Raw genomic sequence first — 23,446 nt, 5'->3', positions numbered from 1 at the left:
CACCGTCTAGGGGATGGACATGCTTGAAGCTCTGATTGGGGGGCTAGGGCAATATACATAACCTAAACTTTTGTACCCCCATAATATGCTGAAATAAAAAAATAAAAATAAAAACAAAAATAAACAAGATAGATCATATCCTTAGCCATAAAACAAACGTTAACAAAAACTTTTAAAATCTGAAATAATACAAAGCATATTTTCTGACTGTGGTAGGCAGAAGTCTAATGTGCTCCCCAAATTTCTGCCCCCTGGTATGCACACCCTGTGGGACTGTGAACATGATGGGGTATACTCTTGTGATTAGGTTATATGGTCCAGTTGACTTTAAGGAAGGGAGATGATCTTAATATGCCTAACCTCATCACATGAGGCCTTTAAATCTAGATGTAGAGGTCAGAGACAGAGGAAGCAGAGAATCAAAGTATGAGAGGGATTTGGGAGTGAGGGAAACTCTCTCTTAATGGCTTTAAAGACAGAGAGGACCACACAGCAAGGAATGCAGGTGGCCTTTGGGGAAGCAGAATAGATCCTGGCTGACAGCTAGCAATGAAAAGAGAATGGCCTCAGCCCTGAAACAGAAAAACAAAAACAAAACCAAAAGCTTCTCTTCTAGCTATTTTCTAATATACCATGTTTTACTGTTTGTTAACCATTGTCACCCTACTGTGCAACAGAACACCAGAACTTATTCCTCCTATCTAATTGTATATTCGTACCTATTGACCAAACTCCACACTCTCTGCTCCCCCCTCCCCTCCCCAGTCTCTGGTAACTACTGTTCTACTCTGCTTCTATGGTGTCAACTCTTTTTAAAAATATATTCTACATGAGTGAGATCATGTAGTATTTAGTCTTTCTATGTTATGGCTCATTTCACCTAACATGATGTCGTGCAAGTTCATCCATGTTGTCACAAATAGCAGAATTCCCTTCTTTTTTATGGCTGAATAATATATTTGTGTATATGTATCACATTTTCTTTACCCATTCATCCATTGGTGGACACTTAGGTTGATTCCATATCTTTGCTATTGTGAATAGCACTGCAGTAAACACAGGGTACAGATATCTCTTTGACATATTGATTTCATTTCCTTTAGAAATATACCCAGCAGTAGGATTTCTGAATTATATGGTTGTTCTATTTTTAATTTTTTGAGGAATCTCCATACAGTTTTCTACAGTGGCTGTGCTAATTTACAGTCCTACCAACAGTGTATACATGTTCCCTTTTCTCTACATCCTTACCAACACTTTTTTGGGAGGGGGGCTTTTTTATTATAGCCTCTAACTGGAGTGAAGTGGTATCTCGTGGTTTTGATTTGCATTTTCCTAATGATTAGTGATGTTGAACATTTTTTCATGTACCTGTTCATCTGAATGTCTTCTATTGAGAAATGTCTATTAAAATATTTTGTGCATTTTAAAATCAGGTTATTTGTTTTTTTCTGTTGAGTTGTAAGAGAAAGCTCTAACGGTGGAGTTTCTGACCTAACAGTATGGAAAAAATTTGTCATCAATTCCTCCCCATCTTTGAAGAATCACCTCTAAACATTCATGCCTGACTGTAGAAGATAACCTATGACGAATGAAATTCTCTCTCTTCTTCATTCATTGGGTATATTACTGGTAAATGATATACCAGTGTGTCATTTTTGTTATTCCTCCTCCCTTGCAAGACTTATTTTCTTAATTATGTTTGCCTAAGGGCATTTTATAAATTGGTTTGCATTTCTGAACACAAACCTTTGGGGAAACCTGATAAAATTCAAATTGTTTATCTGTGTCTGCGTAATCCCATTAATCCCATAGTATCCCTTATTTTATTAGCTCTTTCCATGAGAGAGCAAGGAACCTAGGCTAAGGGACAAAAGCTAAGAATTTTGGCAATTAAACTCAACCAAATTGATTGCAGATTCTTGGATATAGGGAGCAGGTCTATAAATGGTTTTTTGAATCCTTGTTTTGTGCAGATCTATGATGGATAAGCTGGTGAGCCTTAGAGTCCCTTTCCAGTCTGGTTCCTTGGGCCCCTCAGTGATACTTTTAAGAAGTGTGGAAAGAAACGGGGAGCAATGATTTGTCATCTGCAGTCAGAATAAAGGAAGTATAGGCAGAACTGCTGCAGAAAGACTTAAACATGAGGATGTCAACCTAAATAACTGACAGAGAGGGAAACTCTAAAAGAAAATGGTATTTGTAAGTAGCATTATAATGGGAATATGTGTGCCATAGTAAACTATATGTGTACTCGATGAGGTTGGACAAGGGGAAGTTTTTTTTAAAGGCAAAATGAAGGAGATTACATAAATTGTTCTGAAACAATAATCTTTAATTACAGAGTGGTGTTAGTCCAAGGTTGGACAGGTGGTTGCTAGGCAGATGTCTTCACAGAAGTATTTTTTGTGTGTTATTTTGTGATACCCTTTCTGCACGGTTGTGGTTTTTGCAGTCTTCTGTAGTAGTTCTTTTTCATTTTTATTCTTAAAATCTATTTATTTATTTATTTATTTTTAGAGATAGGGTTTCACTGTCACCCAGGCTGGAGTGGACCAATCAGTGGACCAATCATAGCTGACTGCAGCCTTGAACTCCTAGGCAGGAGGATTATTTAAGCAATCCTCCCTGCCTCAGCCTCCTGAGTAGCTAGGACTTTAATTTTTTTATTTGTAGAGATAGGGTCTTGTTATGTTGTCCAGGCTGGTCTTGAATGCCTAGGCTTAAGCAATCTTCTCACCTTGGCCTCCCAAAGTGCTGGGATTACCAGCCTGAGCCACTACACCTGGCCTGTGATAGTTCTTGTTATTAAGCATTCATGCATGAGAACCCTCCTTCATGGCCTTCCCTGGCTCCATTTTTCAGGGTTTTAACACAAGTGTCTCTGTTTTGATTCTGACAACTTTTACAAAGAATATGTTCTGAATGTCTGGCTTGTGATACAGGGACAACAATCTGAGTTCCTCATTCTGGGACTGGGCTCTGTATGGCGCTGGGACTAATCTCAGGAGTTAGTATGAGTCAGATACATCTCTAGAATCTATCAGGAGAGGCTCAACGTGCTTGGCCTCACCATGCTCTTCTTCAGCTAGCAATATCTTTACTTTTCTGTTTCCCAGTTTTCCCACTGATATAATAGCCATCGCTGTCTTTGTTCCTTTTAATTTCTCTAGGAGGTTGGTGACATATGAGAGAAAGGAAGATTTGCCTCCATGTAAGGCAACTCTTATTAGTAGCAACCCTTCTGCCCGACAGTGTGTGGAGGGGCTACATATTGTGTCACTTTTTTTTCTTCTTCAACAGACTCTTTGAAATAATCAGGACAGACATTACTATTGCCTTCTTGCTGACATGCAAACTGAGCCCTGTGCTCTGGTGAAAAGATGGATAGTAGAAAATAAGTCTAACTTTTGTTTGGGTGCTCGTTGATGTAATAGGAGCACAGGAGAGTCAGTTTACTGGGGGCTGGGGGGGTCTCTACTACCTTATGTTCGCTTTTTTTTTTTTTTTTTTTTGAGACAGAGTCTGGCTCTGTCTCTTGGGCTAGAGTGCCGTGGCATCAGCCTAGCTTACAGCAACCTCAAACTCCTGGGCTTAAGCAATCCTTCTGCCTCGGCCTCCCTAGTAGCTGGGACTATAGGCATGCACCACCATGCCTGACTAATTTTTTCTATTTTTTTTTTTTTTTTTTTTTTAGTAGAGACGGGGCCTCGCTCTTGCTCAGGCTGGTCTCAAACTCCTGACCTCAAGCGGTCCTCCCGCCTCGGCCTCCCAGAGTGGAAGGATTACAGGCCTGAGCCACCGAGCCCTGCCTCTGTTGTTTATTAAAGGCCCAATGGATTGATTATTGATGATCACTGTATTATTCACCTGATGTTAATCACACTACTAAAAAATGATCATCAATAAATTACCTTAGATAATTCAGATCACAGTAAATACTATGCATGGTCCTTCACTACCCTGGAAGAAATTGTCCTTACATCTAAATTCAGGGCTCCCTTTTAACCCCTTAGGGACACCCGTCAACTATCTTAAACTACACCTCCCATCGTGCAACGGGAAACGGGCATAACTCCTGCTTGAACTGACGGGACCTCGAGCCAATCCAATGCCAGATCTCTCACTAAGCGACCTATTGGCGCCGTGTAGAGGCGGGACTCCCAGTTGCTAGGTTGGTACCCTTTCCGGAAGTGGTTGTTGGCCGCTGCAGGGCAACACCCCGGCGTCCCTGGAAGCGGGGAGCCGGGGTGGGGCTGGGGAAGCTGCGAAGACCCCGGAGTGGTCGCCCAGAACCTCCAGGGGTAGGGGACAGGTGAGGACCTCCTCGAGGGGGGAGTCGGGTGGCGGGCAAAGGGGGGTTGTGGGGGAGCTGAGGCACAGTCGTGTGCCAACGAGCGGGTTGTGCACGAGTGTGGGCGGGAACTGAGGGAAGAAGTGGAGAAGGAGCGGCCAGACGCGGGTGTCTCTGTTCATAATCGCACCTCGCCCCGCTCCTGAGTGCGCGGCGGGGGCGCCGGGCTGGGGACCTGGCGGGCCGGGGCGCGAATGCTCGGGGCACTGGGCACCCTGTGATCTCGCTGGGGCGCTCGTTTGCTTGTCCTGTTCATAGCGTGTGAGGCCCGGCCTTCTGAACCCTGCTTGAATATTCTCTTGTGGGAAGCTCCCCCCATGTCCGAATCTGGGGCTAGCCCAACCTTATGCCACCGTTTGGTGAGCTGGGAAGTTTTTTGTTTTTTCCTTTTCTCCCTTTGATTAAAACAATCTCCCTCTCTATCTGGAACCGCTCTCTTCACTTGGCTTCTACGACTTCCTCTCTCCTGGTGCTCCTAATTCAGCCCTTTGCAGGCCCCTCCTTTCTGCTCACCACGCTCCATCTCTGGGTGATTTCACCCCAAGTTTCAGTTACCATCTATTCAGCGGCGACTCCCAAGATACTCTTCAGCCAGACCTCTTTCCTACCTCAGATCTGCTTGCCATCATTTCCGCCCCTCCTTGCTCCCCGGGATCTGTTCCTCCTTCTCTTGTATGTCCTATCTCATCGAAAGACTTCACCATTTACTCAGTCAGCCAGGTCTACACCTGGAATTCATTAAGCTAATATATGCAGCAAACATTTTGTCGGAGTGGGGAACTTGCAGCCTTCTGGATTCTTGAGTGCGGCCTTTTGAATCTAAATTTTACAGAACAAATCCTTTTATTAAAAGGGGTGCAGCAGAAAAAGATGATGCTTTTCTTGCCTCCTTTGGTGCTTAAAAAAGAACAATCTTGAAATCAGAAGGCCACAGCTTCCCCACCCTCTAAGGTGGGGCTGCCTATTCGGCAAGGCATAGAAGTGAATAGATAATCACACTATTCCGGCTTAAGTGCTCTGAATTCCCTCCTCTTTCCTCCTCACTTGTTATGTACATGGAGTCTTGTTCTGCCTCCTAATTCCCCCAGAATCTGGCCTGTCCTTTTTATTTTCACAGCCACTGACTTAGTTCATAATTTCTGGCCTGTGCTTTCAGGGTAACTTCCTAAGTGGTCTCTCTGCCTCAGTTCTCTCTGCCTTTCTCTTATTAGTTTTTAATGCAGCTAACTGAATCATCTTTCTTCCTTATTAATTAATTAATTAGAGACAGGGTCTCACTGTGTTGTCGAGGGTGGAGTGCAGTGGCTATTCACTGCCGTCTTGAACTTCTGACCTCAAGCAATCCTCCTGCCTCAGCCTCCTGAGTATCTGGGACTACAGTGCTTGCCACTGTGCCCCACTAGAATCATCTTTCCAAGCTACAAACCTAATCATGCCAGTCTCCTTTGTGAAATCCTGTGGTGGCCTCTCATGTACAGGATAGAGCCTCATTCCTTCCAGGCCCTTTATAATATGTTCTTGCCTTCCATTCTAGAGCTCTCTCCTGCTGCTCCTCCCACTGTCCCTGTGCTCTCATCATGTCAGAGTGGGTAAGAGCTCCAGCTTTAGAGTCAGATGGATATGGATGCGTGCATATTCTGCTGTGCCATTTACTAGCTGTGAAACCTTGGGCAAGTTTTTTTTTTTTATTTTTTAAACTTGCGAAGCCTCAGTTTCCTTATTTGAAAAATGAGAGTAATAATCTCTACATAACTGAGAGGATGAGGCGAGGTGATATATATAAGCACTTAGTACAGTTCCTGGCCCTTAAGAAGTGTTCAGTGACTATAAGCTTTTATTGTCATAATTAATTCTCTGCACCTACCATACACTTTCCGGCCTCTTTGGCCTCTTACCTAGGCTGAGCTCGAGTTCAGGGCCATGTGTAATCAGGTGTGTAACCCTAACACATAGCACAATGCCTGACCCACTATAGGTGTTCAGGAGGTGATTACTGAATATCTGAATGGCCTTAACTTATATTCCCTGGTGCTGGATCTGTCCACTGGAGCAATAAGCCCTTTTAATATGTGAATAAGCACTTTAAATATGTGAATAGTAATAATAATATATAATAGTAATGTTTAACATTTATTGAGCTCTTACTATGTTTCAAGCACTTTGCCTGTATTGTACCACTTAATCCTCACAACACTTTGAGATAGACATTGTTATTATCCCCATTTTGCAGATGAGAAAACTGAGGTAACCTTGCTCAGCTAGTAAGAGGCAGAGCTAGGATTTAAAGCCAAGAATGCCTTGTGCTCATTACCATTGCATTATCAACTCTAATGTCTTCCACCCTCTCCCCACTGCTTTCTCCAGCAAATCTTTTCTGTGGTGAAACTTCTTTATAATTGTTGGAGTAGTGTGGAGGAAATAAATATGTAGGGAACCCTAATTATGCATATGAGTGTATGTGCGCTGTTAGTGTGCAGGTGTCCAGCACTTTCTGGCTATCTGACAAAGCAGAGAGGAGGATAACTATGATATTGAAGGATTGGGAAACAATAATGTGTACTGAATAGATGGGAACTGGGAATGCTTAGCTTAGCTAGAGAATCCTTGGGTGCTTTCCATAGAGCAGAGGGCAAAACTTGAAAAATCAGGGGCTATATCTTAGAAACTGATTATTGGCTTAGTATTAGAAAGACCTTTTAACAGTAAGCATTATCTAACTATGGAATTGGCAATAACATCAGTAGTACTAGCTAGATTTATTTAACATTTTCTGTATAGCAGGGACTGTGCTAAGCACTTTACCAGTATTATCTCATTTCAGCCTCAAACAGCCTTTTGACATAGATTATCATGATTGTTTGAATTGTGTTGGTGAGGTTATTGAGGCTGAGAGAGGTAAAGTTCCTTGCCTAAGGTCATACAGCTAGTAAGTGAGAGAGCAGGGATTTGAATCCAGATTTTCTATCTCCAAAGCTGGTGCTTTGACCACTATGCCATCTGTCACTTAAAGCACAGAGAAGGAAAGTTTAGCATGGAAAGGGAAGTTGGACCAAAGCTACTGTGGGCTTTTCCAGCTCCTGAGATTTCCTTGGATCTGTGTTAGTGGTTTACCGCAGTAACTGAGCTCCTACAGTTTACATACACTTATTTTAGGCTTGGTTAGAAAATCCAAGAGGAGGAGGCATGGCCCTCAAAAGTTTATGGTTTAACAGGAGAGGCAGAACATGTTTTCTCATGAAAAAAGTAATATTGAGAGAAATATGCCTATGAACACATGAAATTTGCATGCTCAGTGCTAAGGTAGTTCTGGGTTGACAGGAGAGGATGAGGTTAGCTGGGAAGGCTTCCTGGAGGAGATGTATGAGCCACTTATTTTTTGCTAGATTCTGGGATAGGTAGGAGATGGATGAGTGCACTTGGATGACCCTCCCCTCAACTCTACAGCTCATAGAGGGTCTCAGGCCAGGTAGCAAGTAGATCTCATCAGGTTTCATCTGATCTGTTGGTAACCACTATATGGGGTATGATGTTGAGGGTTCTGAGGCCATGTTTAGGGTGCCATGATTGACTAGTGATGTCCCTCATGGTTGCAAACCTGGAGGAAAATATTAGGATATGTGCCATTTATTTGCCATAGCCGACCTAAGAGTTGCATTCTTAGACTTCTCATCCTCTCTGTTATCACTCTAACTGAGGTTACTGCCATCTCTCACCTAGACTGTCTCATGATTTCCTACCTCATCTCCCCACGGCCACTCTGATTTTCTTCCTTCCAATTTGGCCTCCATTCTAGTCTATGCTCCCAATGGCTGCCAGCGTGATTCTTCAAAGCGTATATCTGGAACAACCGTTGCCTGGCTTCCAGTTCTCCTGTGATGAAGGCCAAGGCCTCAGCATGGCCTGGCTCCCACTGACTGCATCATCTCCAGCTATGCTGCTTTTTACTTAGTGTTGCTACCTGTTGAAGGGCCTTTGCACATACTGCTTCTTCTGTTAGACCGTGGTTTCCTTTTCTCTTTATCTAGTGGATACCTCTTCATCCTTCAGTTCTCAGCGTAGGCATTGTCTAAATTGGGTTCATTTCCTTCAGAGCTCTTCCCTAAATTGTAATTAAACATTTATCTGTGACTGTTTGATTGGTTTGTTTCCCTCCCTCACTAGACTGTAGCTCAGTGGGAGTGGCAAGTGAATCTGTTTTTAATCACCATTGCATCTCTGTGCCTAGAAATAAATAAACTTGGTAGGTGCCAGTAAATATTCCTCGAATGAGTAAATGATCTCTAGTAGCCATTAAACAGATATGATTTTTCTTCCTAATTCCTCTTAACTGCAACTCCTTGCCCTTTTGGCCTTGTCCTTACATCTTTTCTGGAACCAGGCAAGGCAAGGAAAGAAAGAATACAGCCCACCTATATTTTAATTTTTTTCTGGCAGAAGATTTATTTGAAATTTTGATGTTCCATGAAGTCAGATTTTCCAGGTTTTCCAGATCTTTAAATAAATATAGATTATTATGTGTAGTGCTAATTAGGCTTTTTGCCATGAGAACAGAGAATGTACCTGTCCTATGCTTTCTGGAGATGGGATGTATCTAGAGATAGGTGACATTTCTCAAATGCAGAATTTCTCAAATTCTCTGAGATAATTAAGATGATGCCTTTGTATAGAGCACATATTTGATAAATGTTTGTTCACACTGATGTTCAGCATACTATTGAGTCCCCCTGCCCCTGGATCCTTTCCTTTTCTCTTTTCCTTCTCTCCCTAAGAGGATTAAGGATTCAGGAGACCCTTTAAGCCACAAGGCATTGGGCCAGATCTGCCACCCTAGTTTATTGTCCTTTCTGCTCTGTTTTTTAGAGTCAGCGATGGTCAGGCCCTCCTTGTGTCTGACTATGTGCGTAGAAGTGTGAGCATTATGTCCACAGGATGTTATGGGTTCTTCTTAGGGTCAGGAGCAGAGTCCCACTTCACCTCATGTACTGCAGAGAAGAATCCTTTTTCCTTTAGCCTTTTCTTCCTGCTTGGAGGTGGCATGGTGGGAATGAGAGGGGGCAGAGTCTTGCTCCCTTGGGGTCCAGTGGACTGACAAAGGGAATGATGTCTTGTGAGTCCTAAGGCAGGACACCTCTGTTGTCCACTGCTCAGCTGTCATGGTACAGAGAAAGGGCCACAGTAACTGATGGTCCTTGGTGGATCCTTTGTCACTTGACAGCTCTCTCTAGGGATCTTGAAATAGATTCAGAGCCACCAGATCCAGCCATTTCCTGAGCACTAATTTCAGGCCGGGTCCTGACCTCCTTTTTGATGGCTGGGTCTTTCTGCTTGAAGAGTGCTGTTTCATGCTCGCTGCTTGAAACAGTGACAGTTTCTGAAGAAGTGAAGACAGGAGAGGTTAGGACCCGTGGCTCCAGACTCCCGTTGGTCACACCTGGTGTGGCTGACTCCTCTGCAGGTGGGGGAGATGCCCTGAGCAGGGCTGTCCATGGCAGCCATTTTACGGGGCAGATAATCTCTGCTTCATCAGGCTTCATCGTGGGAGCTACCAAAGGGAGAGTTGGTGGGATCTGGGGGTCCTGAGATAGTGGTGGGACTAAGGGTGGAAGAGAGGAACAGTTCTAGAACTACACCAGCTTGTCAGTTAAACAATTTGGCAGCTGCCTACTTGCTGTGTCCTCACATGGTGTAGAGAGAGAGCTCTGGTTTCTCTTCCTCTCCTTACGAGGACACTAATCCTATCAGGTCAAGGACCCACCCTCATGTCCTCATTTAACTTTAATTACCTCCTAGAGACCCTATATCCAGATCTAGTCACATTGCAGGGCAGGGGTTCAATGTGTGACTTTTGGAGGGACAAAATCTAGTCCATTGCAGCTCCTTTCCACTCTTTCCTCTTACATCCTGGTCCTGTTAAGCCTAATGTTACTCTGTCCGTCGTATCTGTCCCTTCTCCATTCCCCCTGCTTCTGCCCCAATTTAAGCCCTCATCATCTTTCCCCTGGACAGCAGCCTCTTCAAGTCGTTTTCCTGACACCAGTCTCTCATTTCTCCAATCAAGCCATGCCAGTCCTGCCAGAGTTCTTGTCCTGAAAAAAAGGCCACCGTGTGATACTTTCTTCCACCAGATCCCTCAGCGGGTGATTCCCCTCTGCTACAGGGCAGGGTCGAGGCTCTTTAGGATGGTCTATAAGACCAGCCCCTGAGCTAGCTTTCCACCCCAGTCTGGCCATCCAGAACACCTGTCTGCATCTGATGTTTCTTCTGTCTAGAACACCTTTCTTCACCGTCAGAATTCTTGTTAGCCTTCCTTCTTCCCGTATGGGGGAGTTTGTTGCTCCTGTCTTAGTATTCCTGGGGCAGGAGGATTTCCCCTTCTGCCTTCTAGTACCGTTGATGCGCAAGCTCCCTCCTTTGGATTGTGAGCTCCCTGTGGGCACTGTTGCATGTAAATAGGGACATCCAAATAGGCACACGGTTACGTGTGCCGGTGCTCCAGGGTGTGCTGGCATACAGAGGTCTGTGTGCTGCTGAGTATTTTTAGGTGTCACTGGGGTTTCCTATTGGTGCTTCTGTACTGTAATTCTTTCTCCTGTTTGGGGGTGGGGATATGAAGTCAAGCTCTTGACAGAGCCAGGCTTGCAGATCTTCTGTGGTTCAGAGTGTTGCCTTACCTGGTTCCAGAAAAGATGTGAGTAAGGAAATTTGGGGAGCTGTGTCCCAGGGAACTTTCCCAGGTGCAGAGCCTGAGTTCTGAGCTGTTAGTCCTACCACCCTCCACTGTCCCTGGAGCCTGGAGGGTTCCCAGTCAAGTTGGCTTGCAGGGGCTGGTTTGACTGAGATGCTCCATGATCCAGCTCCAGCTCTTCTCCTTTTAAGCTGGGTCACTAATTTTCTCTTTGGGTGGGGATGTCTGGAATGTAGGTGTTTGGGCCCAGACCAATCATGGCCGGACGACCAATCCGAATAGGAGACCAGCTGGTCCTGGAGGAAAATTATGATGAGACCTACATTCCCAGTGAGCAAGGTAAGAGGCTGGGGAAGAGGCCTGTGATGTATTGTATTAGTTCTCTGAGGGCAGAGATTATGTCTGATTTATTTTTGTTCTTTCAATGCAAAGTATGGTACATGCACAGGGCTGCTTAGTAAATCTGGGTTAGATCATAGGTTGGCAAGCTTTATAGCCCATGGGCCTACTTTGGCCTGTTGCCTGTTTTTGTAAATAAAGTTTTTTTTTGAAAACAGCCATGCTTATTTGTTTATGTATTATCTATGTCTGCTTTTATGCTTCAACAGCAAAGTTGAGTAGTTGTGACAGAGTCTGTATGACCCACAAAGCTTAAGATATTTACTACTATCTGGCCATTTATGGAAAAAGTTTGCTGACTCTGGGTTAGATCAATGATTAGTTTAAATGGAAATACAGTAAGGGATATCATGAAATACAGTGTGTCCTGAGACCAAGGGAAACCCAATTTCTTAGGAACAAACTTAAAGCAGTGTTTTTAAAAAAATAATAATGTTATTAGTAACTATAATATTTGATTTATTTTTTCCACTGGAGGCTAGATCTGAATTAATTTATTGAGTGCTACTATGCGCCTATGTCTGTTTTAAGAACTTTACATGTATTACCTTTTCAACCCTCATAGCCACTCCCCTCTGTTTTATAGATGAAGAAACCCAGGCACAGAAAGATTAAGTAACTTTCCTATAGTTACACAGTTCTGCTAAGTGGTGCAGCTAGGATTCACCTCCAGGTATTCTAACTCCAGGGCCTGCATTTTGAAGCACTCAGTTATTTTTATGGAGTGAAAATTTCTTCAAAATTCTGATGAGTTCTAGACCTGGACACACAAAGTTTTCTTACAATTCAGATAATTTGTGGCCTTGTTCCAGAGTGAGGTCACAATTCTTGCACCTCCAGGAATACATGGATCCCACGTTAAGCTCTGGACTTTGCTTGTATCGCAGGGTGTTTGTTTTCATGTAGAAGTTTTTTTATTTTTACGTTAAATCTATCAGTCCACTGTCATATGGCTTCCGAACTATGTATCATAGTTCGAAAAGCACCCCTACCTCAAAGGATAAAACAATTCTCTAATGTTTTCTTCTAGTTTTGTTTCCACAGTACTAATGGATTAGCTCATCTTCCCAAACAGGCAGCATCTAAACCCACTGATTTGGATGCTGCCTGTGTGTATTTGGGTCGATTTTCTCTACTCTTCCATTGGACTGTCTATTCATACACCACTACTGTAATAAATTACTGAGGCTACGTTATAAATTCTAATATCTAATAGGGCTAAAATGCCCTCTTGCCCTTCTTTTTTCTTTTCTCTTTTCTTTCCTTTTTTTTTTTTTTTGAGATAGGGGCTCACTCTGTTGCCTGGGCTAGAGTGCAGTGATGTCATCATAGCTGACAGCAACCTCAAACTCCTGGGCTCAAGAGATCTTCCTGCTTCAGACTTCCTGAATAGCTGGGACTATAGGTACACACTACCACACCTGGCTAATTTTTTGAAAAAATTTTTGTAGAGAACTGTGTTGCCCAGGCTGGTCTCAAACTCCTAGCCTCAAGCAGTCCTCCTGCCTTGGCCTCCCAAAGTGCTGGGATTACAGGCATGAGCCACCGTGCCCAGCCTTGCTCTTCTTTTTTCAGTTTCCTTGGCTATCTTGTTTGTTTTATCTCCCTGTGAACTTCAGAATCACTTTATCAAGTTCTGAGGAGGGCTGTGTGTGGGGGAACTGTTGGTATTTGGGGAAAATTGTGTTAAATATTTGAATTAACTTAGGGAGGACTGAAATCTCTATGAAATTAAGTCCTCCTATCCAAGAACATCATATTCCTTTCCATTTGTGTCTTTTTTTTGGTGCTTTTTTGGAGTGACTTACAGTTTTCTTCATACAGGTCTTGTATATTTCTTGCTCAGTTTCTTTCTTTCTTTTTTTTTTTTTTGAGAGAGAGTCTCACTTTGTTGCCCGGGCTAGAGTGAGTGCCGTGGCATCAGCCTAGCTCACAGCAACCTCAGACTCCTGGGCTTAAGCGATCCTACTGCCTCAGCCTCCTGAGTAGCTGGGACTACAGGCATGAGCCACCATGCCCGGCTAATTTTTTTGTATATATATTTTTAGTTGGCCAGATAATTTCTTTCTATTTTTAGTAGAGATGGGGTCTCACTCTTGCTCAGGCTGGTCTCGAACTCCTGACCTCGAGCGATCCACCCGCCTCGGCCTCCCAGAGCTAGGATTACAGGCGTGAGCCACCGCGCCTGGCCTCAGTTTATTTCTTAAATGTGCTTTTTTGGTTGCTGTTATAAATGGGGTCTGAGGTTTCTAAGGAAGTTTATGGAAACTCTCTTGCTCGGTCCAAGTGTGGGCATTCTAACCTCAAGCCACCATTTTCTCTTCCTGGGCTATCTTGGTAGCTTCCTAATTAGCTTTGCTGCTTATACTCTTGCCCTTGTCCAGTCTGTGTTCCACATGGTAGTCAGAGTGATTTTACAGTATAAAGCAGATCACTTCAGGCCTCAGCAGTTAATACCCTTCCATATACTCAACACCCTTGGTGGGATTGCAGGGCTCCACGTGCCCTGCCCTGCCCACCAGACATGCTGCCAGTAACGTTGGCTTTCTGACAGTCCCCAAATGGGCCACCCTGCTTCTTGCCACAGGTCCTTTGCACCTGCTCTTCTTAAATCTGAATGCTCTTTCCTCAGTGCTTTGCACGGCTGGCTTCTTTATCTCCTGCAGGTTTCAGTTGAGTGTCAGCATTGCCGAGAGGCTTTCCTTGAGCATCCTTTCAGGAGTGTCCCTCCACCTTGACATTCTTTAGCTCACGTCTCATTTACTTCCTTCATTGCATTTATCAGAAGCTTTGATTCTTTATCTGTTTACTTCTCTGCTGGCTATCTCTTCTGCTAGAATGTAAGCTCCATAAGAGTGGCCACTGTGTTTTTCTTATTCTTGGCACATAGTGACTAGTACACAGGAGACACTCAAAAATATTTGTGAAATTTATGTATAAATTATCCCTTGGCCAACCAAATTCCAGCTGGTCCTTTGAAAAAGTTTTTTTCTTTCCTAGTCCTCAGGTATGTCTATCTCTAAATTTTCCACTGAGATAACTCTTGTTGGTGATGCCTTTCTGGTCTGGCTATTACCAGCTTAAGCATTGATGCCCCTTGGGTGTTTATTTCATTATTCCTGGGGGCTCTGGTGACATGTTCCAATGGTCATCTCATCTGTCTTTTTTCCCTCTATATGAGACAGCTCTTGACTCAGTACCGTATGTCTTTCCTGTTCCTTCAGTTCTCTGGCAAAGGAGCTCTTCTAAATGCTTGATTCCAGAAAGTACAACAAAAGTATTGGAGTTCATAATATATAGCAAAATTGATCATGGAAGAGAGGTTTCATTAGGTGGGGAAGAAGTCTGTCTTAGCTTCATCCACTTTCTCAGCTCAGATAGCTCCTGCCTCTAGGCAGAACCAGTCACTGCCTTCTCTCTGCTCCCGCAGCACATGGGACATGTCTCCATTACGGCATGTATCACCTGGGTCCTACTCTATTTGTATGTTTGCAAGGTCATCAAGGAGCTTAGTCATTTGCAATTGTTCAGTACATGCTTATTGGTTGAATGATGAGTGCTTTTGCACCATGTTTTTGCAAATCTTGGGAGAGCTTATGTCCTTCTGGTCAGGCTGCACTCATCCTGCATGGTTCTGGCTGTGGCTGTCAGGGTTCTTCCTGAGGCCCCTGCCACAATGAAGTCTTGGTTTTATTTTTATTTTTTTGCCTTTTTTATACTTGCATTCAGATTATATTCCTTTTTCCTTTCTCTCTCTCCCCGCCCCCCCACCCCCCCAAGATGGGGTCTTGCTCTGTTGCCCAGGGTGGAGTGTAGTGGTATCATCATAGCTCACTGTAGCGTCGAACTCCTGGGCTCCAGTGATCCTCCCGCCTCAGCCTGCTGAGTAGCTGGAATTATAGGTGCAAGCCACTGTGCCTGGCTTAGATTATATTCTTTTTTTTTTGTAAGGCAAGCATGAAAATGAGGTTTATTGAGGAGAGAAAGATGGGATTATAGGGCAAGAGCAAGATATAGGTTTACAGAGCATGGTACATATGCCACAGTTGGCGACCGGACCCATTGTTGCAGCAGGGTAAGCAAAAGGAAGCGCAAAGAGAGTGATTATATTCTTGTAGTATGGAGATAGCATGCCTAGATTCAAGTGTGCCATTTATGAATTGCAATGTAAGGAAAGTTATATATGTTTATTATTTATATTTAGAGAAATAATGTTTTCTCGCTGAAGATAATTTGGAAAGTAAAAGCAAAGTAGAGAAAATATTGATTGTGATTTTTTTTTTTTCTTCTTTTCGCCCTCCTTACCCCCCATCTCTCTTACCTTCCCACTGCTGCCTCCCTTGCAGAAATTCTTGAGTTTGCCAGAGAGATTGGTATTGATCCCATCAAGGAACCAGAACTGATGTGGCTGGCGAGGGAGGGCATTGTGGCCCCACTACCTGTGGAGTGGAAACCCTGGTAAGTCAGCAGAGGGTGTGGCCCACTGACTTGGCCTTTCAGAGGCAGAGGGAACCTAACACTGGAGAATCTGTTTTAACCAGCCAGCTTTTCCAAACCTGTCCTGCACAGTCAGGGACAGCTCTGTGTCATTCCTCTGCTAGGCTACCTGACGCTTCAGGCCTGTGCATAGGCTGACTGGATGGTCCCTATGATGGGGTTCAGCACTTATGTCCAAGTCCACACAGCAGCTGCTGCCCTGTGTCAGGTCCTCCAGCACCAGCATCTGTTTGGATGTGCGGAGGAGGTGTTGTTATTCCGTGCATCTCCTTGCAGACTGATATCGAAAGTGACATTATACCTCCTTAGCATGTCCCAGTGGACACTGGTGCTAAAGAGGTTTGTAGGTGAGCTACACAGACTAGCAAAGGCTTTTTGTCTGCTTTGGGAATGCAATGGCTCTGCCATCCCTGAATTCATGTAACCTATTCATGAATAGGTTCCATATTCATGGATTCATTCATATTTTCAATTTCATTTAGAGCTCTTTGAATCGCAAGGAGCAGTGACTCACCAGGGTCATCTCAGGGAAACAAAGGCTTATGGTGAGGAAAGGGAGAGTGGCCAAGGTGGGGAAGCTAAAAGGAGCCATGGTCACTGCTGCCATCGCCCTCCTTCTGAGGACCACATTGTCTCCCACTCATGGTAACACCATTGTCTGCGTTTTCTGTGTCTGCTCTTGAACTCCCTCTTCCTCATCACATGCACAGAGCACTTTCCAAGTTGTCTCCCTAAAGTGAGTGATTTCCTGTCTATCGCAAACTGGTCCCCAGATGTCTTAGGGGATCCCCTCTTATGCTGGCTTTGTGGACAAGGTGTAATCACCTTGTTCTTGCCCATACCATTTACTGTGTTGGCCATACTTCAAAGTGACTACAGTTGTTGCCTTACTCTTCTCAGATGAAGAATCCTAATCCTTTTAGCTTTTCCTCACATGGCAAGCTCCACGTCTTGATCTTTTTACCTGCCTTTCCTTGGGCCTTCTCCAGTTTTATGATACCTTTCTTGTAGTAAATCCGTCAACACTTTACACACGTGCTGAGAACTCATGGTTGTGTTTATAGGGTACATTTATAGGATAGTGGTTTCAGTTTCTAATCCCCACCTTGACGTAAGGTAGGAAACTATCGCTGGTTTGGGGCCAGCTGTGTGCCAGGCTTCATGCCAGCTGCCTTCATATACCTGCTAGTGGTGGCTAGCACTCCCTGTCCTATAAGGACAGTGTGAACTATTTTTCAGTTTTTAAAATAATGTAAGTCATGAAAACTTATGTGTGCATGTCATCTTTTACCATACTCCTTTTCCCAAGGATACTTTATTATTGGTAAGTTTCTTCCAGACTTTTTAGAACATACACCCCTCCCCCCGACATGGTTTGGTTTTTTAAACATAAGTGCCATATTATATACACTGTTCTTCAGTATCAGTTTGTGCAGGTCTATCTTATTCTTTTATCAGCTGTATACTTTTCCATATATGAATGTACCACAATTTTTTAAAATCTTGATTTATTTGACTACAGTTATACTGAAGACTATTTAGATATTTTCCAAATTCACTATGGTTGTGAGGGTTTGTTTCTGGATTCTCTGTTCTCTTCCATTGATCTATTTGTCTATCTTTACACCATTACGATTCTGTCTTGATTACTGTAGCTTTATAATAAATCTTGAAATCGTTTAGGGTAAATCCTCCAACTTTGTTCTCCATTTTCAAAGTCATATTCTAGGTCTTTTTCATTTCCACATGATTTTAGAATTATCTTGTCAGTTTCCTATTAGGATTTTGATTGTAATTGCATTGAATGTATAAATCAATTTGGAGAAAATTGATATCTTAAACAATATTGAGACTTTCAACTCATGAACACAGTCTGTTGCCATTTACAGTATTTAGATTTCTTTTTTCTTGTTTTTAAGAGATGGGTTCTTGCTCTGTTGCCCAGGCTGGAGTGCAGTGGCTTGATCATAGTTCACAGTAGCCTCAAACTCCTAGGCTCAGGTGATCTTCCTGCCTCAGCCACCTGAGTAGCTGGGACTATAGGTGCTGCATGCCATCATGCGCAGATAATTTTTGTATTTTTTTTTGTAGAGACAGGGTCTTACTATGGTGCCCAGGCTTGTCTTGAACTCCTGACTTCAAACCATCCTCTCATTGTATATGTTTCTTCAGAAAAAATTTCCAGAATTTGTATTGGTATATTAAAAGTTGTGCAGAATTTAAGTATTGTTAGTTAATACTAAATTAATTTCCATTAAAGTTTAGCAATCCCACCAACACATATGATTGTTCATTTAGAAATATTATCCATTAAAAAATTGTCAATCTAAAAAAATTGTCATTCCAAGGGCAAGAAATTATACCTGGTTGTTTTAATTTGTAATTCCCAAGTTGTTCATAGAATTGAATTGGCTATCTGTTGGCCATTTGTTTATCTTTTGTGATTTGTTTGTTTATATCTTTTGCCTTTTTTTCTATTGGGTTGCTTGTCTTTTTGTTTTTGTTAAGGTAGTAGAACTCTTAGATTATTCTGGTATTAGTCTTACTACTATTATTTCTACTATTTTCTCCCATTCTCATATGTTTTAATTTTGGTTATGCTTTCTTTTATCGTACTGAAGTAAAATTTAAAAATTTTTTTTTATTGTGGTAAAATATGCATATAAAATTTACCATTTTAACCATTTTTAGTATACAGTTCAGTGGCATTAAGTACATTCATAATGTTATGTGACCATCACTACTATCCATCTCTAGAACTGTTCATCTTGCAAACTGAAACTCTGTACATATTAAACACTAACTCCCCATTTTCCCCTCTCCTCAGTCTCTGGCAACCACCATTCTCCTTTCTGTCTCTATGAATTTGCTTATTCAAGGTATTTCATGTAAGTGGAATCATACAATATTTGTCCTTTTGTGTCTGGCTTCTTTCACTTAGCATAATGTCCTCAAGATTCATCCATGTTGTAGCATGTGAAAGAATTTAATTTTTTCCCAAGGCTGAATATTATTCCATTGTATGTATGTACCTCATTCTATTTATTCATTCATCTGTCAGTGGAGATTTGGGTTGTTAACACCTTTTGGCTATTGTGAATAATGCTACTGTGGACATTGGTGTACAAATATGTGTTTGAATCCCTACTTTCAATTCTTTTTATTTTTTTTTTGAGACAGAGTCTTGCTCTGTTGTCTGTGCTAGAGTGCTGTGGCATCAGCCTAGCTCACAGCAACCTCAAACTCCTGGGCTCAAGCGATCCTGCTGCCTCACCCTTCCGAGTAGCTGGGACTACAGGCACGTGCCACCACGCCTGGCTAATGTTTTCTATTTTTTTTAGTGCCCAGCTAATTTTTTTTTCTATTTTTAGTAGAGATGGGGTCTCACTCTTGCTTATGCTGGTCTCGAACTCCTTTGCTCAAGCGATCCTCCCGCCTCAGCCTCCCAGAGTGCTAGGCTTATACGTGAGCCACCACGGCTGGCCCCTACTTTCAATCCTTTTGGGTATGTACCCAGAAATAGAATTGCTAGGTTATATGGTAATTCTGTGTTTAATTTTTTTGAGGACCTGCTATACTGTTTTCAACAGTGGCTGCACCATTTTTATATTCCCACCAGCAATGCACAAGACTTCCAATTTCTCCACATCCTAGCTAACACTTGTTATTTTTTGGGTTTTTGATAATCGCCATGCTGATGGGTATGAAATGGTATTTCATTGTAGTTTTGATTTGCCTTTCCGTAATGTTTAGTGATGTTGAACATCTTTTTATGTGCTTATTTGTCATTTGAATATCTTCTATCATTGTCTTTTTTTACCCCTGATATTTTTCTATTTCTGCTCATTTTCCCTTTTATTTGAATTGAGATTCAGCTTGTCAAGTTTCAAAAGAAGCTTGATTGGGATTGTATTGGATTTATACATTAATTTGAGGATTATTGGCATCTTTATAGACTTGAGTCTTTCTGTTCTGAAACATAGAACGCCTCTCCAATTGTTTTTTTCTTTTTTTCCCTGACTTTTCAGTAAAGCTTTATAAAGATTTTGCACATTTTGGATTTATTCCTGAGTATTTTATCCTTTGCATTACTGTTGGAAATGGGATTCTTTTTCCTGTTAGCTGTCCTAATGGGTTATTGTTAATGGTGGATGGGATGAATGGTTTACTTTGGTGTTTGTTGTCCATGTTGATGCACAGATTCTTGAAATACACCTCCTACATTATTTTCTTCTACCATTGGTTCACACTAGCTTGGATTATTGTTTCTTATGAGTTTATAGTCTTGCAAAATCAGAGCTTTCACAACATATTCTTCTTCCTCACATTGTTTATTAAAATATTAAGCAAAATCTATCCTAGCATTTATTTTTAAGGTACCATAGTGTTTATACTTCTCCATCTACATAAAACCAAGTTCATTCCTCCTCTAGTCTAGCATACATTCTCAGGAACTCCAATAATTATACATCACCATCAGGAGAAGTCCTTAGGTATCCCAGTCCTGTCTTCCATTATTTAAGTTAGCTCCTTATTCTTAGCCAAATGGTGCCCTTTCATTTTGTATGAATCCTTTTCTCCCTCCCTTGCTCTCTTATCCCCTCTTCTCCCTCCCCCATTTCCTCCTCTTCCACCTTCTCCTTCTTTTTCTTCTTTTTGTTTTTCCTAAATACATTTGTACTTGAGCAGGGACTAACTTCTGAACTCTGCTCATTCCCAGCCAGGACATCACAGGTGACATTTACTATTTCAACTTTGCTAATGGGCAGTCCACGTGGGACCATCCGTGTGATGAACACTATCGGAACTTGGTGATCCAAGAGCGGGGGAAGCTGTCAGTTCCTGGGGCCGCTAAGAAGAAAGACAAAAAAAAGAAAAAGGAAAAGAAAGACAAGAAGGACAAAGAGACTGTGAAAAGTGCCCTGGTGAGTTAGTAGATGCCAGCTCCAAGAGAGGCCAGGGCTAAAACTTGAGGGCACATTGGGAACCTCTAGGTGTCTACAACTGGGAGGGTAAGAGCAACAACAATATAGTAAATTCTTGACAGTACATTATCTGAATTTTGCCTGTCTTCTGGAGGATTTTCCTTTTGGTATCTAGAAGTCATTACCTTCTGTAAACATTTTCTTTTTTCCCCATTTGGGAAGCACATGTTACCTAATAGGATCAGTGAGAGAGCGTGCTCTACTGAGTATGGCTTTTTACAGTGCCAGTAGTAGTGGTGGCATTGCCACTCTGAAGAGTGGGGGCAGTGAGCTTAGATGAACAGAGTGTCCTTTCTCTTCATTCAGAGTCAGGCCTTCCTAGTGTGGATTCATTATTGTCTTAAAGTGGTGTGAATTCCTGTAAGTCAGATGTAGCCATAAAGCCATAATTCGGCTGTCAAAACACCAGTGCTTTCAAGATTCAAAAGAAAAGCCTTGCGCTTTGTCTGCTCCTGTCGATAGTCTTTGTTGCCAGTGTGCTCAGTTAATGGTGGATAACTGAAATTTAATTGCATTGTGATCTGAGTGTAATCGGATTTCAAAAGGGCTCTTACCCAGTGGTCCCCAACCTTTTGGGCACCAGGGACTGGTTTCACGGAAGATAATTTTTGCACAGGATTGGGGGCAGGAGGCAGAGCTCAGGTAGTGATGCCAGCGATGGGGAGTGGCTGTAAATACAGATAAAGCTTCACTTGCTCATTGCCCGCTCACCTCCAGCTGTGCGGATCCCCAGTTCCTAAGTTTCATGGAAGACAGTTTTTCCATGGAGGGTTTAGGGGGTGCGGCCCAGTCCCTAACAGGCCACTGACCAGTACTGGTCCACAGCCCAGGGGTTGGGGACCGCAGCTCTTATCCGTTATTGTTTTATTTGTCCCTCCAGTACATTTGAACCTAGGAGGTGGAGTTATCACCCTCATTTTTTAGATGGAGCAGGTGAGACTTCGAGCCATACTGAAGTGAGGCCCAGGCTCTCCCAGAATGCTGTGGTGGTACAGGGAAACCAGGCCTTCTTCCCTTCACCCAGACATGGGGCAGGTGGGGGCACCCTGAGGAGAGAGAGGGTCGTAGGAACTCAGTTCAGTCAGTGAGAGCACTGGGAATATCTCTTTGACCCTTTCAATGGTCTAGTGGTTTTGCTTTTTTGTTGTAGTCTTTATTTCCCACCAGAGCCTTGTGCCTGCTTCTCAGCAAAGATTCTGTCCATCTTTCTTCTTTCTTAAAGTGTTGATTCTGGCTTTGAATGGTTATTGATGGACTTATCCTTTTTGTCATGCCTAAGCTCTGTGGACACTTTTCTCTCCCTCCCCTCCCTGACGTACTACTTGTGATTCTGAGAAGCCAGGTAATAAACATAGTCCTCCAGATACAGAAAAGAGGACAAGTAATTGCCAAATAGGTTGAGTTTTCTAATACGTTTGAAAGGCAAAAGGTGGCTGAGGGGCTTTTCACTAACTCAGGATTCTTTGAAATGATAATCAGCTATCTGGACAGGCTCTGGCCTGACTAAAGGTGGAGACGGAAGAACTGAGGGTGCTGGGGTGGAGGGTTGGGTAAAAGACTGAGTTGTGGGCCGGGTGCGGTGGCTCACGCCTGTAATCCTAGCACTCTGGGAGGCCGAGGCGGGTGGATTGCTCGAGGTCAGGAGTTCGAGACCAGCCTGAGCAAGAGTGAGACCCCCGTCTCTACTAAAAATAGAAAGAAATTATCTGGCCAACTAAAATATACATAGAAAAAATTAGCCGGGCATGGTGGTGCATGCTTGTAGTCCCAGCTATTCGGGAGACTGAGGCAGTAGGATCGCTTAAGCCCAGGAGTTTGAGGTTGCTGTGAGCTAGGCTGACGCCACGGCACTTACTCTAGCCAGGGCAACAAAGGGACACTCTGTCTCAAAAAAAAAAAAAAAAAAAGACTGAGTTGTGGGTGTGTGATTGAGTTCTTGGAGCTCCCTGTTAAAAGGGTTCCTTCTGTGATTTCAGGACATGAGGATAATTGGACAGCCCTAGGCTGTCATTCTGAATCTTAGGGCTCAGGACAGGTACCTCAGACCTGAGTTTGTCCAGAGGACAGTCCTGAGCAGTCCGGATTTAGGTGGTTTGGACTCTCTGGAGGTGCACACTCACAGCCAGGTGTTGGTTTATCAGGGGTGGTTGATTTTTTAGGGTTTCTTTTAGCCCCGAGAGTCTATGCCCATGTGGACATCTCCCAAGCAATACCAACTTGTGCCTTTGGTAGAAAACACTAGACCGAATTTCCAAGCCTTAGGTCAGTGGTTATGCTTTCCCTCTTAGAAAATTTCTGGTGTCCATGATAAGGACTCACAGAACCTGAGAGCTAGATGGTACCTTAGGGATAATCCTGGTTGGTGATTGTGAGACTTCTGTTGGTAGTCTTCAAGTCACTTCTTCTATAGAAGTCCAGCTTATAAAAAAAGAAATGGGCTGGGCATGGTGGCTCAGGCCTATAATCCCAGCACTTTGGGAAGCCAAGGTGGGAGTATCGCTTGAGGGCAGGAGTTCGAGACCAGGC

At 43.1% G+C, this 23,446-nt stretch overlaps 1 protein-coding gene across 7 annotated transcripts in view; it reads left to right on the top strand.

Annotated features, from left to right (window-relative positions):
* The first annotated feature begins 4,206 nt into the window (after positions 1-4,206).
* The window catches only part of CEP164 (centrosomal protein 164), a 62,632-nt gene continuing 43,392 nt past the window's right edge, over positions 4,207-23,446 (top strand). For 6 of the 7 annotated variants that reach the window (XM_045556396.1, XM_045556392.1, XM_045556394.1 and 3 more), the window contains exons 1-4: positions 4,207-4,315; positions 11,276-11,378; positions 15,785-15,896; positions 20,656-20,860. In XM_045556396.1, coding sequence (XP_045412352.1) covers positions 11,297-11,378; positions 15,785-15,896; positions 20,656-20,860 — 399 coding nt within the window. In that variant the 5' untranslated portion in view covers positions 4,207-4,315; positions 11,276-11,296. Of the gene's footprint in view, positions 4,316-11,275; positions 11,379-15,784; positions 15,897-20,655; positions 20,861-23,446 lie in introns of those variants that run through there. The other variant, XM_045556398.1, reaches the window with a different exon arrangement.

The sequence above is a fragment of the Lemur catta genome, chromosome 7, assembly GCF_020740605.2.
Source record: "Lemur catta isolate mLemCat1 chromosome 7, mLemCat1.pri, whole genome shotgun sequence".
Taxonomy (NCBI): domain Eukaryota; kingdom Metazoa; phylum Chordata; class Mammalia; order Primates; family Lemuridae; genus Lemur; species Lemur catta.
This window is presented reverse-complemented; position numbering and strand designations above follow the sequence as displayed.